This window comes from Ctenopharyngodon idella, chromosome 17, assembly GCF_019924925.1.
Source record: "Ctenopharyngodon idella isolate HZGC_01 chromosome 17, HZGC01, whole genome shotgun sequence".
Classification (NCBI taxonomy): Eukaryota; Metazoa; Chordata; class Actinopteri; order Cypriniformes; family Xenocyprididae; genus Ctenopharyngodon; species Ctenopharyngodon idella.
Genome location: NC_067236.1, coordinates 23,744,295 through 23,763,913, shown reverse-complemented (window position 1 = coordinate 23,763,913; position 19,619 = coordinate 23,744,295). Strand labels below are relative to the sequence as shown.

The 19,619-nt window shown below is 34.9% G+C and overlaps 1 protein-coding gene across 6 annotated transcripts in view; it reads left to right on the top strand.

Moving 5' to 3' along the window:
• Positions 1–3,178: 3,178 nt before the first annotated feature.
• The window catches only part of LOC127498689 (centrosomal protein of 170 kDa protein B-like), a 30,908-nt gene continuing 14,467 nt past the window's right edge, over positions 3,179–19,619 (top strand). For 3 of the 6 annotated variants that reach the window (XM_051868324.1, XM_051868322.1, XM_051868319.1), the window contains exons 1-8: positions 3,180–3,457; positions 4,495–4,632; positions 8,404–8,493; positions 9,741–9,821; positions 10,135–10,191; positions 10,832–10,964; positions 16,183–16,293; positions 18,760–19,215. In XM_051868324.1, the coding sequence (XP_051724284.1) occupies positions 4,528–4,632; positions 8,404–8,493; positions 9,741–9,821; positions 10,135–10,191; positions 10,832–10,964; positions 16,183–16,293; positions 18,760–19,215 (1,033 nt within the window). In that variant the 5' untranslated portion in view covers positions 3,180–3,457; positions 4,495–4,527. Of the gene's footprint in view, positions 3,462–4,494; positions 4,633–8,403; positions 8,494–9,740; positions 9,822–10,134; positions 10,192–10,831; positions 10,965–16,182; positions 16,294–18,759; positions 19,216–19,619 lie in introns of all 6 variants that reach the window. The other 3 variants (XM_051868321.1, XM_051868320.1, XM_051868323.1) reach the window with 3 other exon arrangements.

Below are 19,619 nucleotides of genomic sequence, written 5' to 3'. Positions count from 1 at the left end.
CTTGATCACATATGCAGCCTTAAAATGCGACCTCAGACGCAGCCTCCGAACAGTTGCTCCGCCTACTTTGACGCGTGTCTGTTGTGGGAGTGGCAGAGATTAGAACTGAGGGATTTGAAGGCTGCATCCGAAAACCTAGGCAGCTGACTTGATGCCTCGATGCCTTATCAGGCAATGACTTGTAAGGCAGCGTTTGTGCATGAAGGCACCTCATGAAACTGACTTCTGAGGCAGCGTAACAGTTTAATGATCTACGGCAAAATAGCGCGAGCTTTGTTGAGAACTAAACAAATATGTAATTACTACAGTACTAATTTCTCAATAGAAATGACATCAAAATTGGAAAATGTTGGTTAGAAATGTACATTTACACGCAACTTTCGGACGCCATCTTTATTTTTCTAGCTCAACTGTCACGAAAAGAATGCATTGGATTGTGGGATATCAAAGGCAGCGAAGAATACATCTATGCTGCCTTCCAAAATCGATCAGATGAAGGTATCTCAGGAAACAGGAAGTGAAGCTAACATTGGATTCGGGCGTGCCTTGATGCCTTCCTACCTTGAAATGTGTCCTCCGAAGGCAGCATTTTCTAGTTTTCGGACGCAGCCGAAATGTAAAAGCAACGTGGAGATGATGGCGTTTTATTACTCAACAGGTGAGCAAGGTATTTTATTGAACAGATAAATTGCCATAGTGTTCGCGACAAATTCATCCGCACAGTCACGCAGAGCCGAAGCACAACCAAAACAATGTTCTTCCGCAAGATGTTTTCTGCAGTTTTTAGCCGCTAGAGGGCCAAAAGTTACATAGTGTACTTATTAATTTGATTAAATAACATTGAACTTTATTAAACTTTTTAAATATTAATAAATACAACTTCATTGTTAGCCCAGGTCCATTAAATAATATTAACAGATGCACATATAATGTATTAGTAAATGTTGAAATCAATATGGAATAAGATTAATGATAAGAGAAATGCTTCAGAAGTAACCTTTCTATTTTTGTCATCGCATAAATTATTTTGTTTCAAAACTGTTTTACCATTTAAACTGACTTTGAAAAATAAACCCATCCTGACAAGTATTGATTGGAGTAGGAAGTGTGACAACTAGCCCCGGTGTCTCCGTGCAGTTGGTCAGATGTGTTGTTCTGAAGCAGATGGTGGAGTCTGTGGGCCAGATGTTGGTTACAAACCCTCACAGCTGGATGGAGTGTAGGACAAAACCCAGAGGAAACGGACCGGCCGCGGCTCACGCACGACATGCTGCAAGACTGCAAAAATATCTCACCTACAATTCAACAGAAAACAGGCGTCAGCTGTTTCTCCCACAATTACCTGCTTCACAGAGACCTTCCCCACTGCAACACAATTAAACATCAGGACAGTTTTCCCACAAGCTACTCATGTTTATTTTCAACACTGACGATTAAAGCATCTCTGCTTTACAGCTCCAGACTAATGCACAACATTTACATGATTTTATATGAAGGTTCTTACAAATGATAACAGAAAATAATGTTTTGTTTGTAAATGACTTAGTCATGATGAGGTCAGAATCAGCTTCTTCACTTCATAATGAGTATTGAATGTCATGATTTTCAACTAAAAGTAAAACTAAATTTCCTCAGTTTTTCCAAGACAGTGTGAATCCTGATTCTTCAGTGAAACACATGGTTGTTGAGGGTCAGTAAAATAAGTTTTTTTTATTATTATTTTTTTTTATTTAACTTTGATTTCAAATGATTTTAAGTTATCTTGAGGCCCCCTAGTTGTCACTTCTGGTTGAGAACAACTGAAGCATGTTTTTTGTTTCTTGGTCTGAAAATGACTTCAGATCAGATGATCTTCCTGTGGCGTACAGCGCCATCTAGCGGAGAACAAACGCAACGGAACATTAGAATATGGGTTAATTTTTCTCAGTTCTGCAAAGAATGGAAGCACATTTCCAACGCATAAGAAAAAAAAATGCTTTTGTAAATAAAAATTATGACATACTAAGTCCTATTTGTGAGATGGAAAGTCAAAATGATGAGTTTAAAACTCAGAATTATGACAGAAAGTCACGGACTTTGTCTTAGTGTATCATAATTTCGACTTTTTATATCAATTATGACAAAAAAGTGAAAATTATTACTTGGTATGTCATTATTATGACTTATTATTTGATTTTTATGTCATAATTTTGACTTTTTATGTCATATGTCATAATAATGAATTCATAATTGTGTCAAAATTGCAATCTACCAAAGCACAATTTTCCCCTGGGGTGGAAATGGGCTTCCATAATAATGATTATGACTCATGTGAAATGATCCCTTTACTGTATATTTGGATTATTGTGGATTTGTTTAATGTAAAATAAAGGTTAAAGCGTCAAATTACCACGTTTTATCTAATGTCGTCAAATCGATTAATTGCGATTAATCGCATCTAACATAAAAATGTGTAAGTATATATGTGTGTGTATATGTATGTATATATATATATATATATAGTGCTGTCAAGCGATTAATCGCGATTAATTGTATTCAAAATAAAAGTTTGTTTATATGTGTGTACTGTGTATATTTAATATGTATATATAAAAACTCAAACATACATGTATATATTTGAGAAATATTGTGTATATATATTTATATATATATCATGTCTGTGTGTGTTTTTTTTGTTAAATTTATACATGCATGTGTGTGTATTTGTGTGTGTGTGTATATATATATATATTTACATATTAAATATACACAGTACACACATATTATGTAAACAAACTTATTTTGGATACAATTAATCGCTTGACAGCACTATATATATTTATACACACACACTTTGTGGTTGTCATACGTTAAAACTAGTGCTGTCAAATCGCGATTAATCGCGTATATGTATGTGTGTGTGTGTGTATCACAATACTTTATATGTTTATTTTAGCACGAATCTTATCTAAAAACACTTGCTTCCACTTATTTTCTTATCGAATGCAATGACATTTACACATTTTAAGTGTGACTTTAGTGTCCAGATAGCCTACTATTTGTGCTATAGAATGCTACATTAACCTCTGTATGTAACTATGCAACAAAAGCATTTGAACAATATAATCGCGTACAGAGGCTTTTATGTTGTAATCCAGTAATTAAAGGTGGATCTAGTTTTTCTGGCTCGAGTTTCAGGTGGAGGCGCTGCGGCGGCTGTGACGTCACTCACCCGCCGGCCTGACAGACTCTGACAGACTCTCGCGCGGACGGACGGACGGCGGATAAAAGTCTCAATATATCGGGAATAACAGCCGCGAACTCCAGCTACATTATTTCACTTCCTCTAGGAGTGATGGAGACGGATTAAGCTCATATTTAGATGTTGTAAAGTGTGTCGTTAAGCGCTCGGATGTTCGGGAATGTCAGGAATAAACTTCCTGTTGAGCTTTAGCCGCCCGGAGCTTCACTGAAGAAGGTGTGTGAGTGTTTTACCTGGACAATGATATCAGTTCTGCCTCGTTTGAGTCTCTTTTGTGTGTGTTTATATGTTTAAATGGCTCTGTTGTGCTTTATTCGTGTTGTCATGTTGCAGTTGTGGCTCATGAACGCGGAATATCGACTGTGAGGTTTGGATTACCGTTGGAAATCCGCATATAGTTCGTGAACTCTTCAGTTTGATATTAATTAATGTTGATTTACAGGTTTGTTAGTCGCTAATAGGGTTTAATTCCGTCTCTGCTGCTTTAATAGTTTATTTTACACTGTACACCTTACAGATGTTGGTCTGTTTCTGATTTAATGTGTTATTTTCCATACAGATTCCGTCAGAGAGTCTTTTAAAGGAACTTTGTCCTGATCAAATCAATTTTAAACACATCAGAAACTAAAAAAACTTGCTTATCTGAATATTATAACAACTTTACCTTGATACCAGCAACACAAACCAGGATCATTTCACTTTGACATATTGATTATAGTTTGATTGATTGATTATATGTGATCCAGCATGATTTGAGGCTGTTCAAATTAACAATTGACCTAGAAAATTTCTCCTTCATTTTATGTCGCAACTTCAACAGTTTGTCAAAATCAAGTGTATGTTGCTATTTCATGTTTTTCACCATTTCAAAGTCGATGTGAAATCAAAATCCACTCATTTTCTTTCTAAATGCTGTTAGATGACTGTTGGATAATGTTAACCAATAGACAAATAGTCCTTATCCACCATTTTAGCAAACGCACATCCGGGTTTGTCTCTATTCTGGTGTTAAAAATAAATTTTTCCTCCATACAATCAATTCCTGATCGATACAACTTTGTTCCTCAATGAAAGTTCCCATATATTCAAATGATCTCACTACAAATATGTAAATCATAAAATATGCGTGTTTAATATATTATACATCAGAATGTTTCAAATGGTTTTAACAGTTGTGTTGTCACGAGTCTGCGTTATGATTAGGAAGTTGAAGCTCAATTCTCAGAATATGACGGATGATTTTCCTCCTGCAGGAAGTTGATGGAGTTTTGAGGAGCTGTTTGAAGATGAGCGTGACGTCGTGGTTCCTGGTGAGCAGCTCCGGCACACGCCACCGTTTGCCCCGTGAGATGATCTTTGTGGGCAGAGAGGATTGTGAACTGATGCTACAGGTCAGACACTAAACACACACAATCTGTCTTTGTGAGGACATTCATTGACACAATCTCCTTACTCTAACCCTACCCATCACACCTGAGTGCCTAATCCAAACCCTTACGCCAGGTTCCCACATACTCTGTATGCAGTATGTATTGTAGTACGTATCGGCACACACTCATTGTGCTTTCACATAGGACGTGTCTGCAGTGCCTTACTGATCCGTGGCTTTAAAGGGATTTCGTTCCAAATCTGTAAGAAGACATTCGTTCATCTTCTGAACACAGATGAAGATCTTTTTAATGAAATCTGAGAGCTTTCTGTCCCTCCATTGACGGTCGACGCAACTACCACTTTTAAGCCTCAGAAAGGCAGTGAAGACATCATTAAAGTACATTAAAGCAAACAAAGCACTCGCGTCATAAAATTGAGGATAAACCACTGTAGTCACATGGAGTACTTTAATACACACTTTTTACAGATGCACACACTCACACACACACAGCTGCAGTTACATCATGTTTTTGATGTAATCACTATTTTAAAAGACAATTAATATTCACTAATACTATCTATTCAACTGCACTGAAACCGGATTAGTGTTGTCAAAAGTACCGACCATGATACCAAGTCGGTGCTGAAATTTTAAAAATGTGACGCTTTGAGCGCTGTTGGTATCGCGGTCAGTACTTTTGACAAGACTACACCGGATGAGAACCAAAATTGAACTAAATTGAGATGGATAATAACACTAACGTTGCATCATTGACTGTTATTGAACTGAACTGAATCAACAGTGAACTGAATTGATCTGAATAATGACATTTTTGTTTTTTTAGAGCTGCTTTACAGCAGAATTTGTCTCATTTTTTTTTAAAGTTTGCATCGATTCTGTTGTTATTTTCCTGTTTATCAATGTGACACTACTTTGAAATGATCCGTTTTGTATAAAGCGCTATAGAAATAAAGGTGATTCGCCTCGCTTTACGTTTTGGAGTTGTTGGAGGTATTTCCACATAGAATGTGTTTTGTTTCTGGTAGTGAATGGGGGGGGGCGAGATTTTGAAGCCCAAAAAAGCGCATCCGTCCATCATAAAAGTAATCCATACGACTCCAAGGGGTTAATAAAGGCCTTCTGAAGTAAAGCGATGGGTTTTTGTAAGAAAAATATCCATATTTAAATATTTATAAACTAAAATAACTAGCTTCCGGCAGACGGCCTACACAAGTCGACTTGCAACAAATGAGTAACCCCTGACGTGATGTATGACGAAGGATTTCATTAATTCATTCATTCTTTATTTAACCAGGTTAAAAAACTAATTTTACAATAATATAAACATACAAATACACATAAAAACACAATCAAAGATCAAGATAAAGGATAAAACACAATCTGTTAAAAGTAACTTAAACTCGTTTGGTGATGGAAGCATAGTCAGCTTTAAGATGTTCTGTAAATTTTTCCAAGCAGAAGAAGCATTATATTTAAAGCCTAGCTCTGTTCGACCCGAGGAACTTTTAAAATATAGCAAATCATATCATATAATTAATTTTGAAGATTTATCAAGTGTTAACAATGAGATTATGTGGTTTTTATAATCAGTTAACACTGCTTTTGTCATTATTTACAAGATGGACAAAATTTGTCATCAAAAAAGTCATTCGGTTTAACCAAAATTTCAGTTTTACCGAATGACCCTTTTGGTTACACCGAATGACGATATTTTCAAACAATGCTGATATCTAGCTAGCTAGAAAAAGGACAATCCAACATTTTACATTTAGTACAAGTTTTTAAAATATTACAACATTTTCTCTTTTATAGCGGTTGTACTGAATGAACTGATGTTTCGGGACATGTGTATGATCAAGTGAAAACATGAATTTTTCAAATAGTTAAGAGAGAGTTAGTTACTTCATGACCATGTGGTCCTTTGCCGGTGTCTGAATGATGTCACATCCTGTCACATTATATTGACCACATGACTTGATCCAAAATGGTCCCTTTATATCGGTTACTCCGAATGACATCAATGAAATAATTTTTTCCGGACATTCTTTCTCATAACAAAGCAACGACTTCTACACATAATTTTAATACCATTTTGCACTATGTTGATATATGATGTTATAAAATCATGCCAGAATAAAAAATATATACATTTATTACATTTTAAGATATTTTAATCACAAATGAATTGGCTGTATTGGCCTTTGGACGGTTAAACCAAATGACCTTTTGACACTTCAAAATCTTTAAAATACCTTTTATATGTCGCAAAATATAATTAAAACTTTTTGGATTCAATAAAAGAGATGTAGTTGTACTACCTTACATACTTTGGATGTCATCTTTGTTTTTTATTATTATTATTATTATTATTAAGGTCTTTGAACAAAAAAAATGACCCGTCACGTCATTGACCCTGTCACAAATATTATTAATATACAAGAAAAATAAAATAGGTCCCAAAACAGACCCCTGAGGGACACCTTAGGATGTAGGAGTAGCATAAGCCTACTCTTCTCTTATAATGAAATCCTCCGATATTTCTCTAATTTAGACTTCTAATTCGTGACTGGTGTTTTGTTTTGCTCTATCCTCTGCGTTTCCATGTTCGTCAATACGTCATGCCTCAGGTCAGAGGTCACTCTTCCAAAGATAATCATATACACCTACGATGGCTGGAGGGTGAGTAAATCATGGGATAAATTTTCTTTTTGGGTGAACTATCCCTGAAATGCACACTCCACGAAAATCTCCAGTTCATTCATACAGCTCGTGCTGTGAAGTCTGAGCAACAGTAACCTTCAGCGTAGGGTCGATTACTGACACTGACACAGTCTTTCTCTTAAACTCAAACTCAAACAAATGTCCCGCTCTGTTTTCTCTGTCTCTTGTTCTGCTGACACTAGAATGCAGTGTTTTGAATCTGTTTATATGATTGTGTTCATCTGCGGTTAGTTCGGCACGGCCCTCTCACCGCAGCAGTTTGCTCGAGTCAAAAGCCTCGTCCTGTCTATTCATGCGTCCAAACCTCGGCCTCTCCCTCTCTGCTCATGAATTTCCGCTGCATTCCTCGCCAGCCGCGAACTCTGGCGTACGTTCAACCATGTCAGAGCGCTGCTTCAAATCTCTTTCAAGATGCATCATTATTAGTCATTTAAAATGTTTTGTTATCTGATGCAATGACATTTTTAGTGTACTTTCATTCATATGATGCATGTAAAAAATGACAGAAAAGGCAAATGCATCATGTCCTACGTAGATAAACCCATTCAACACGGGTCTCCGAGGCTCGGTTAGATTCAATAAGCGGAACATTTTGCGCAGACTATAATGAAGTCCCAGAGTCTCTCGATGGCTCCGAACAATGACATCAGCTCACTAATGAGGCTGTAAATGAGTGTGGGCAGATCTGCTTTGATGTATGAAGACTGCTGACTCTGATAATGCTGGGTAATTGTGCCTTCCTGTGGCCAGATGTAAATGTTTATCTGCAAGTTTACTGATAGGATTTTCTCCACAGACAAGACTGTTTTCTGCCCTCCTACGCTGATAATATTGTGCAGTCACACTCTTTGGCCGTGGCTCTGTTCTCCAGACAGGCCTTCTGTTCTTTTAAACCACTCTGTCCCACTGTGTAAATATATCAGCAGACGTTTTAACACTAAAGGTTGTTTTCTGGCCCTTTGTAGCATTTACATTGGATTTGCGTGCACGTTTATTTTATGATAAGGTCATGTAGCTAATCTGCTTTCTGTTCTTTGCACCTTCGCAGTCTCGCAGTGTGGACAAACAACACGCTGTGATCAACTATGACACGTCTACGGACGAGCACCTGGTCAAAGACTTGGGCAGCCTCAACGGGGTGAGTTCACTGCGTCCTCTGCGTGTTTCTGCATGCACAAATACAAATGTGGATTTTATATAGGGCTGCTTGTTCTTGGTTAAAATTATTAGTGCAATTCGGTCAAATGGTGCAATTTACAAAGTACCATTTGAAATGGGCCTGTATCTAATCGTCGTTTTTCAAACTAATTGCAATAATTGTGCAGTGTAAATTTTAATCACATTTTGCCAAAAAAACACTGTTGTAAAGTTCATAAAGATAGTCAAAGGACTTCCTTCATTCGAAATGAAGGTTTGTGGGTTTAATCAGATTATATTATATTATATTATATCAATCATATTATGTTATATTATAATTTATTATATTATGTTATAATATAATATAACGTAATATAATATAATATAATAATATAAATTAGATAAATAATATAATAAATTATATTATATTATAATTTATTATATTGTTATAACATAATATAATACAATAATATAAATTAGATAAATGTTATATTATATATTATATTATATGGGTTTAATCAGACTGCATTATATTATTGTATTATATTATATTATATTATAATGTATTATATTATGTTATAATATAATATAACGATATAATATATAAATTATATAAATAATATAATAAATTGTATATTATAATTTATTAATGTTATAATTTAATATATATAATATAAATTATATAAATATATTACATTATATATTTTATATTATATTAATATGTTTATAGTTTTATTAAATTATATTATTTATATTAATTATATATATGTATTTATATATTATATATGAAACTATATTATAGTTAATTTTATATACAAAATAATTTCCACACCATTAAAGTAAATCATGTGGGTCTATTTTATTATAATTTTTATTTATTATATATGATTTAAAGTAAAAAATCACTGTAAGTGACATAAACAAAACAGAATTAAATCACAATTATTTACAAAATTCATGATTGTGGCGGGCCTAATTTGAAAATGAATTTAATTTAAATTTATTTGAAAAACATGTGTAAATCACACTGAAACAGCAGCTCTCATGTTTAAGAAGGGCTTCAATTTCTGCATGCAAGTATGGATTTTATATGCTTGATTTTGATGCTTGAAAACTTTTGTATAAAAATGTACATTGAAGAATATGTGTGTGTAGTCATGATTCACTATCAGTATTGCTTTTATATTGAGTCTTGGTGAAGCGTTTAACATTGACAAAACCTTTTTTTGTCATCTCATGTCTCCTCAGACCTTCGTGAATGACCTTCGCATCCCTGATCAGACGTACATCACCCTGAAGTTATCAGATGTCATTCGCTTCGGATATGATATCCTTCCTCAAACTCAAAACGGAATAAAATGGGCATATAAGCCCGTTGTGGTTTGACTCAGGGCTTTTGATTTCGCTAATAGCAAAATCCAGTAAACCTGCCGTGAGAAATAATAACCTTGCAGATAATGAGCAGAAAAGCAGCTTTCTTGTTTATGAGACAGATTTGTTCAGGACAGTGTTGTGCTCAGCTCGATAGAAATGATGCTACAAGCAGTTCGAATGAGTTTTGTCCCGCTGTTGTGTCCTTTCTCTCTGATCATTGTGGTATGGTTTGTTTCGTAAGTGTGTTTGTTCTTGACTGTTCACACATTCACACATATACATCCTGGAGAGGAGCCAACACAAAGTGCCAGAGGAAGCCCTCAAGGTAGATTTCTCAAATTTTAAGGGGAAAAAAGACTGACTTTTTTTTTTTTTCAAACCAAAATAGCTGACTTCCGGTTGGTCGGAGCTAATGACTGTAAATTAGAAAGTTGTTCGGCTTGATGAGACCAATATATGTACTGAGTTTGGTGACTAGGCAAAACTAACCCCCCCTCTTTTGTCAAAAGGTGGCGCTATAGTACCCCTCCTCCCCTCCCATTTCTTTGTCGATGTTTACTGGACGACATCTTTGACGTGTGTGTCAAGTTTCATGCAATTTGAAGCATGCTAAGAGTCTCAAAAACACCCTAAAACAATATTAAAGTTTGACATGTTGCCATGGCAACAGTATTTAAGACATCAAGAATCCTTTCACAGATCTACATCTGCCATGTTTTGACATCATACTGATTTGAGTTTGAAAGAAATCGGATAAAAATAAGAGGCTGATTTTAATTTTTGTGTGTGGTAATTAGCAGCATGTCACAGGAATACATATATACAAGAAGTTGTAAATAACCAGAATAATTGAAATGGCATGAGCTAATTAATGATCCATTGGTTGTTGAACACTGTGGGTTTTTCATACAGTATTTGTGTGTTGAGAGATCGCTCATGTAATTTATATGTTCTCTGGGTTCCAGCATGAAAAATACACCAGTCAGCTTCAGCTGGGTCAAGAGACGCCGGAAACCAAGAAGCACATCCAGACAGATGAGAAACGCCGAGACTCACCACGTGCTAAATCCGAAAAAACAGAGCGGAAAAACATCACCGGTACTACTGAAATACATGAAATCAAAATTGACTCTCTTAATTCAAAATTAACTTTCTCAATTCATGTTTCTTATTGTGATTGATTCATCAGTACTATAAAGAAAAAAGTGTTTACATTATAATGAAAAATCATGAAGATAATGACTTTCTCCACCTCTCAAACGATCTATATATAGACACTTTTCACAATTCAATAATTTCTGATTGATAAAATCAAGTACTACTTATTTGGAAATGCCACATTACAGAAGTAAAATAGGTTATTGAACGTTGTTTCGTGTTGGCTTTAAAAATGAGACTTGCATCCTTTCAAAGATTTGCCTTGTGAATGAATTTATCGCCTATTTCTTTTATAAAACGTTATATTTTTAGCTAGTTCTTGCCAACAAGACGGATCACTATTTTTATTTCCGTGCCATGCCTGACTTTGAGCCACAGATGAAATGTGATATTTCTGCACTTTATTACTTCCATAGCAAATTCCTCAAATTTATTTATCTCGTTTTTGCACAAACTTTGCTTTCTAGATAATTTCAGTCACACACTCTAAAAAATGCTGGGTTTAAAAACAACCCAGGTTGGGTTGAAAATGGACAAACCCAGCGATTGGGTTAAATGTTTGCCCAACTATTGTTTAAAAATGACTGTATGGCTGACTTAAAATGAACCCAAAATAGTTTGGAAATTAAAAATCAGACACATAATTACTAGAGGCAACAATAATAATCAAAAGATGAACATTTATTAAAAGCAATTTAATAAATGTTTATTGTTTAATTATTATTCATTAATCTTATTAATTAATGTTCATTTATTAAAAATATAAATACATGTTAATTTCCAACATACTTTGGGTTCATTTTAAGCAAGAAATACGGTAATTTTTAAACAATAGTTGAGTTAAATAAAACTACCCAGCAGGTTGGGCAAACATTTAACCCAACCGCTGGGTTAAAACAACCCAATCGCTGGGTTAAAACAACCTAATCGCTATAACCCACTTGCTGGGTTAAAACAACCCAATCGCTGGGTTAAAACAATCCAATCACTACAACCCAATCGCTGGGTTAAAACAATCCAATCGCTACAACCCATTCGCTGGGTTAAAACAACCCAATCGCTGGGTTAAAACAACCCAATTGCTGGGTTAAAACAACCTAATCGCTGGGTTAAAACAACCCAATCACTACAACCCACTTGCTGGGTTAAAACAACCCAATCACTACAACCCACTTGCTGGGTTAAAACAACCCAATCACTACAACCCACTTGCTGGGTTAAAACAACCCAATCGCTGGGTTAAAACAGTCCAATCACTACAACCCAATCGCTGGGTTAAAACAGTCCAATCACTACAACCCAATCGCTGGGTTAAAACAACCTAATCGCTACAACCCATTCGCTGGGTTAAAACAACCCAATCGGTGGGTTAAAACAACCCAATCACTACAACCCAATCGCTGGGTTAAAAAGAACCCAATCGCTGGGTTAAAAAGAACCCAATCACTACAACCCAATCGCTGGGTTAAAACAACCCAATCGCTGGGTTAAAACAACCAACTTGCTGGGGTTGTCCATTTTCAACCCAACTTGGGTTGTTTTTAACTCAGCATTTTTTCAGAGTGTAGGTGTGCCATGTGTTTTTTTTTGCTTGGCTTAAATTTTAAGATAAAAGTCTGTAAATCATTATTCATTGATTATAATGTTCAGCATTCAGAATCTAACCAACAGCGATGATGTCATTGTAATATTTGCATACTCGCTGAATTACCTTAACAGTCGCTACTGTTTCCTTCAGGAAGTGCAAGTCTAGTTTGAATATTGCTGGCTGTTAGTGATTTAAAAGGCTTTTCTGCCCTTTCATTAACTCGTGTTTAAAATACCCATTAGTGTAATGTTAAACGTTCTCTTTATCTTGAAGACTCCAGACACTGGGACTCGATTAATCTGTTTCACATTGACTAAACATGTACCTTTAGGGGATTACTGTTAAGCCCTGCTAAACTACCGTCACACTCGCTCTACCAGACTCTCACTGAGCGCGTTTGATTTGTTTGGACTTGTGTGCTTCACACGTCTGTCTTCATGTGCAGTAGAATTTGCTAAGTCAGTCATTACTATTACTAGAGCTCATACTGAGGGTTAGTGATCTGATCAAACCTCCAACACTAACTATTAAAGCATCAGCATAGAGAAATGCGAATGAACAGAGACATGTTTGTTTAGGGATCTTAAAGAGGGATAGTGTTGCTCATGGGAAAATGAGAGGTTTCACGGCTGAGCGAACTGGAAGCCCTGAATCATCCGGTAAAAACGACTTCTGTTTGTAGATGATGTGATTTTTCCAAGTTCAGATGGACAGCATGGCATAGAGCAGGATTCTGTTGTTCTCCGAGGGGATGAAAAGCTAATAATTATGTAGAAAATAAAAATTAAAACATAATTTTAATTTGAAAACAATCAAAACAAAACACACCTACTAAACCCATTACTAAATTAAGAAAATAAATATTGTATGTAGCTTACCTATGAAAACACATTTTAAAAAGCATTAAAGCGCATGGGTTTTTGAAAGGATAACAGTAAAAACTCAATCTCAGAATGACTTCATGAGAAAGTTTCTGTCCTGAGCTTCCTGTGCTTTCTGACCTGGTCCTGCCCAACTGACTCATGGGACTGAATCATGTTTTATTACTTTTATTTATTTCATTTAACTTTTTTTTCCTAGTTCTGTACCAGTAAGAAGAAGCTATAACAATTTAACTCTTTGGCGGCCGAGAAACCGCACTGTGAATTGGGCTGATGGCACAATACGGCTGTGTGCATTGTCCTATTTGTCAAGTTCAGGGGTCAATAAAACAGGATGATACAGTAAAAAGTGCTCAAAATTTGGCTTTCTTTAGGGCAGTGTGTCATATTTCAAGGCTTTATGTCCACTTTAACAAATTTAACTCTGTGGCGGCCAAGAAACCGCGCTGTGAAATGGGCTGATGGTGCAATATGGCTGTGTGCATTGTCCTATTTGTCAAGTTCAGGGGTCAATAAAACAGGATGATACAGTAAAAAGTGCTCAAAATTTGGCTTTCTTTAGGGCAGTGTGTCATATTTCAAGGCTTTATGTCCACTTTAACAAATTTAACTCTGTGGCGGCCAAGAAACCGCGCTGTGAAATGGGCTGATGGTGCAATATAGCTGTGTGCATTGTCCTATTTGCCAAGTTTAAGGGTCCATAAAACAGGCTGATACAGTAAAAAGTGCTCAAAATTGGGCTTTCGTTAGGGCAGTGCATCATATTTCACAGCCTTATGTCCACTTTAACAAATTTAACTCCATGGCGGCCGAGAAACCGCACTGTGAATTGGGCTGATGGCACAATATGGCTGTGTGCATTGTCCTATTCGCCAAGTTCAGGGGTTCATAAAACAGGCTGATACAGTAAAAAGTGCTGTAAATTTGGCTTTCTTTAGGACAGTGCGTCATATTTCAAGGCTTTATGTCCACTTTAACAAATTTAACTCTGTGGCAGCCGAGAAACCATGCCATGAAATGGGCTGATGGCGCAATACGGCTGTGTGCATTGTCCTATTTGCCAAGTTTAAGGGTCCATAAAACAGACTGATACAGTAAAAAGTGCTCAAAATTTGGCTTTGTTTCAGACAGTGAGTCATATTTCATGGCCTTATGTCCACTTTAACAAATTTAACTCTGTGGCGGCCGAGAAACCGCACCGTGAAATGGGCTGACGGTGCAATACGGCTGTGTGCATTGTCCTATTTGCACTGTTTCATAGTGTGAAAAATATTTTAAAAATCTACAGAACTTTTTCCAGTATAAAGAACATTTTGTGCAATGGAAGTTTAAAGGTTCTTCATGGAACCATCAATGCCAATAAAGAACCTTTGGATGTTGCTGTGTGTCTAAAATCAAGGGTGAAACATAGTATCGCCACCCAAACTCGATTGCCTCGGTCAGAAGTGGGTCAACATCTGTGACGTGTCTCCATAACTTTCCAAATAAGCTAGTCCTGATTTTCGGCTGCTCCCTGCTCTGATTAAGTGACATGTTTCCTGCATGCTCCATCTTTGTCTTTGTTGATATTAAACAGCGTCGCCCTGACAACAGTGTCCGTGCTGTGGCTTGCTTTAACCAGCGTGACTGGTTATCTCTGACAGACAGTAGGCTGGTAGATTAACACTGCAGCTGACAGTTTAGATGCTTTGATTACAGATGGAGTCGGGTGGAGTCGAGACTGTTCTTCATTTTCTAGTGCCAGTGTGTTGTTTGTTAAATTACTGTTGCTTCTCTGAGGGCTTCAGGCCAAATATGCAGAATATGCAGGAACGTTTTCCAACCATTTAATTTGGTTTTAAATCAAGCTGCTGTGTTTGCTGGCACTGACATTAATAGGGTTTAAAAACAAATTTGGTTCCTTTTCAACAGTGAAAGGAGGTTCTTTCTTTCTTTCTTTCTTTTGTTTTTGTTTAAATTTTTTAGATTTTATAAATGGTTTTTGTACATAAATTTATATATTTTATAAATATTTAAATATAGTTTTTTAAATTATTAAAAAACTAAAACTAAAATCAGTATTCACGTAAAGATTTTCAATGATTTCTATTATAGTTTACCTACTTTTAAAATTACCTACATTTTTATAATTGTATTTTAAAAAAATGTCAGCGATTTTATTTTAGTTTTTCTTTTTTGTTTGTTTAAAATGTTTACTTTTTTTATACCTAATTTATATTTTTTATAAGTATTTAAATATAGTTAAATATAGTTAAAATTATTTCTTTTTCTAAAATAAGCAGTCACGTATTTATTTTTATGATGTATTTTATAGTTTTTTTTTTTTTTTTAATTACGTACATTTCAATTTTTTTATCAATTTATTTAAATGTTTTTTATTCTTTCTGCATTTGTAAAAAGTCATGTCATTTATTTATTATGATTTTTCTTTATTTAATATTAAATTGTATTTTTATTTTTACATTTATTTTAGTTTTTTTGTATTGTTTTTCTAAAATAGGTAATGTCACTTATGTATTTATTTAGTATTAAATTGATTTTTAATATTTTTATTATTTGTATAGTTTTTTTTTTTTTAAATCTATTTATTTATTTATTTTTGTATTATTTTTAAAACAAGTAATGTAACCATTTCATCAAATTTTCTGCCATTTCATCAGACTCTTCCTGTTCCCTTGTTTCATCACAGATCCGCCCGTGTCCAGACCCACGCCTCTATACGGCCAGCCGTCCTGGTGGGGTGAAGATGACGAAGAAAAAGGTCAGCGTTGTGATCCGAGCGCTCATGAACATCATACAGGTCTGAACTGTGCCTCATGAATCATCAAACCCAATCCCAGAAAAAGATTTACACAGGGACTTTATATTATAGCGCTTTTGAGTACCAAAGATGTCAGTTTCACTATCGCCAAATTATTTAATACAAAACAATCCGTTGAAATCATCAAGTCTCTGATGCTTGTTAAAGTGTGTGAAATGTGTGGACAGGAATGCAGCAGCAGTCAGATCAAATCCTTTTGTGTTGGGTGATCTTGAGCCTGAGGAATTCAGCGCTAAACTCCACGCTGGCGTGAGCTTTAAAACATGTCGGACTAGCCAGTTCAGCCTCGTGATGGATTAGCAGCCGTCTTAGCCAGGAGTCCAATGAGAAGGTCATTGTGTTTCTCCAGTCTTAAGCACTTCTCAAAGTTTTCTGCAGAGATTAAAGGGTGACCATAGAAACATTTGTTCCATTTCAGTTTAGTGCTTTTTGGTTTTTTTGAGCAAAAGTAAGAGTCACGTTTTAGCATTAGCGTTTAATATCTAGACTAGATGTCTGTTTTTATCACTTTCTCTGGATATTGTTACACACTCTTCAGACAGTGATGTTTTCATGGACCGTTTGTTTTCTTTGGCGTTTCATGCCTGTGTTTAACAGTGTCCTGACCAGCCACGATATGATAATCATTAAATCCACGTTAATGAGATTTTATCCTAAACAGCTGCAACAGTCAAATTAGATTTGAGATTTATCACATGGTTTAAAAATGAGATTTTTCATGCTGAATAACCCACTCATGTATTTGGTTGTTTGTTTATTTGTCTTTGTTTTATTTATTTTTTATTTTTTTAAATTCGTGTAATTTTAAATGTATTTTTACCTAAATTTGTTTTATATATATATATATATATATATATATATATATATATATATATATATATATATATAAAAACAGAAAAACTAATAAATACATAAAAACTGGTGACATATACATATATACACACACAGACACACACACACACACACACACACATATATACATTATATATATATATATATATATATATATATATATATATATATATATATATAATTTTTTTTTTTTTTTTAAAGTTATAAAACAAATTTAGGTAAATATAGATTTTGTTTTTATTTCTTTATTTCTAAAATAATTAATGTCACTAGTTATTTATTTATTTATTTATTTATTTATTTATTTATTAATTAGTTTTTCTGTTTTTATTTATTTTTTGAATTCATGTATTTTTAAATCTATTTTGTTAACCTAAATTTGTTTTATAAATTTATTTAAATATAGATTTTTATTTTTAAAACAATTAATGTCACCAGTTTTTTATTTATTTATTTTAATTTTTTTTATTTATTAGTTTTTCTGTTTTGTTTTTTAAATTCATGTATTATTTTTAAATATATATTATTTTACCTAAATTTATTTTATAAAATTTATTTCAATATAGATGTTTTTATTTCTTTTTTTCTAAAATAATTAATGCCGCCAGTTTTATTTATTTATTAGTTTTTGTTTTATTTATTTTTTTAAATTCATGTATTATTTATGTGTATATATGTGTGTGTGTGTGTGTGTGTGTGTGTGTATATATATATATATATATATGTATATATATATATATATGTATATATATATGTATATATATATATGTATATATATGTATATGTAATTTTTTTTTTTTTTTTTTTAATTTCTAAAAAAAAAATTTATTTATTTATTTTGCAATTTAAATCCAACTTCACAGAGCTGTATATTAAATATAAACTATATTTTTGCTCCATGCTGCAATTTGGTGTTAGTTTGGACAGAAAATGACTTAATGCTGGAAAGTTTACACGTGTTACACCTGGATAAACACTTGACCTTACTAAGGTATCCTCACAGCAGGAGTGACTTAAGTAATTTAAGTGAATTAGCTCTTCTTCTGTACGTCACGCGCACGAGTTGGCACAAATCTTAATCTGTCTTTGCAGTTCATTTGTAGTGATTGATGCTTTCGAAATCACTTTCTGTGAACCTTTGTGAATTTTTTGTTTTGAACCAGTGGTTTGGAGTGCTTATCAAACTGACAAAATCACGTGATTTCAGTAAATGAGGCTTTATTACGACATAACAGTCACAAAACATTTCAGAATTTCAATGGTTTGCTGCTAGGATCTCAGGAAACTCATGAAAAGTTGTTTCCCTTGCGTTTATCATGTGCAGATGACAAAGTTGTCAAAATGATCCGCGAAAATGACTAAAAACGCTGTATTATGCTGCCAGGCCAGTAGATGGCGATGTCACTTTGTAAAGAAACATTACAATAGCGGTATCGTTTTCAAAAGTTTGCATTTTCAGGCCCCTAAAACGCCATTGTCATGTAAATAAATGGCCAAAGTTTTTAGTTGAAAACGGTGTTGTGTAAACGCTTCAAAAATAGTAAACACTATTAATTTATATGAACAATCATTAACGCTGATGTCTTTTCACAGAAAACCACAAGGATGGTACCAGATGTGAGGTCAGCGTTTCTCCAGATGAACTTCACGATGGCCAGGGCAAGTCCGGATACTCTTACCGCAAGGAGCCAAGCTACTTTGAGATTCCCACAAAGGAGATCCATCCAAAGCCTAAAACTTCATCCCTGGAAGTCCAAGAGATCCCCACAAAAGACACGGACCACAAACCCCCTTCCACACCCCCAGTGGTACAGGGCCATGCCTCCTTCACCATTGAGTTTGATGACCAAACCCCTGGAAAGATGAAGATCAAGGACCACGTCTCAAAGCTCTCCATCCGCCCGCGCAAGATCCCCACCAAGGAGTCGATAGCCAGACTTACAGAGGTCATGTCGGTGGAGAACAAAGTTGCTGATTGGTTGGTGCAGAGCGACGCCACTATGTTGAGGAGTCTAGATGAGCAGTCTGGGTCAGACAAGAGCTTCAAAGGTAAACCTAGAATAATTTTTGTGTGTTTGGAAAGGTTATCTGAGGATATGTCTGCAGTAATCTGGATAAATTTAAAAACACCTCTTTTTCTTTGCATTTTGTCCTTCCGTCCACACTGAGACAGCACTTTGTCCAGTGAAAACTGAGCTTTTTGAGGACGCTCTCCCAACTGGAGTGTTATTTTTTTCATTGTAGTATGGACTTCGAAAATGGAGGTATCCATCAACAATGACGCATGTTTAGTTATAAATATTAGTTTCTGCACGAGAGCGCCCTCTGGCTTTCAGATGGAGCAGCATTTAGCCGTGCTGTGCATAAAAATATCGCAGCCAAATCGTGTGCGGATTAATTTTGCAGCCCTATGCTTGTACCAGCTTTGTTGTGCCTGCTATTCACTTTCTAAA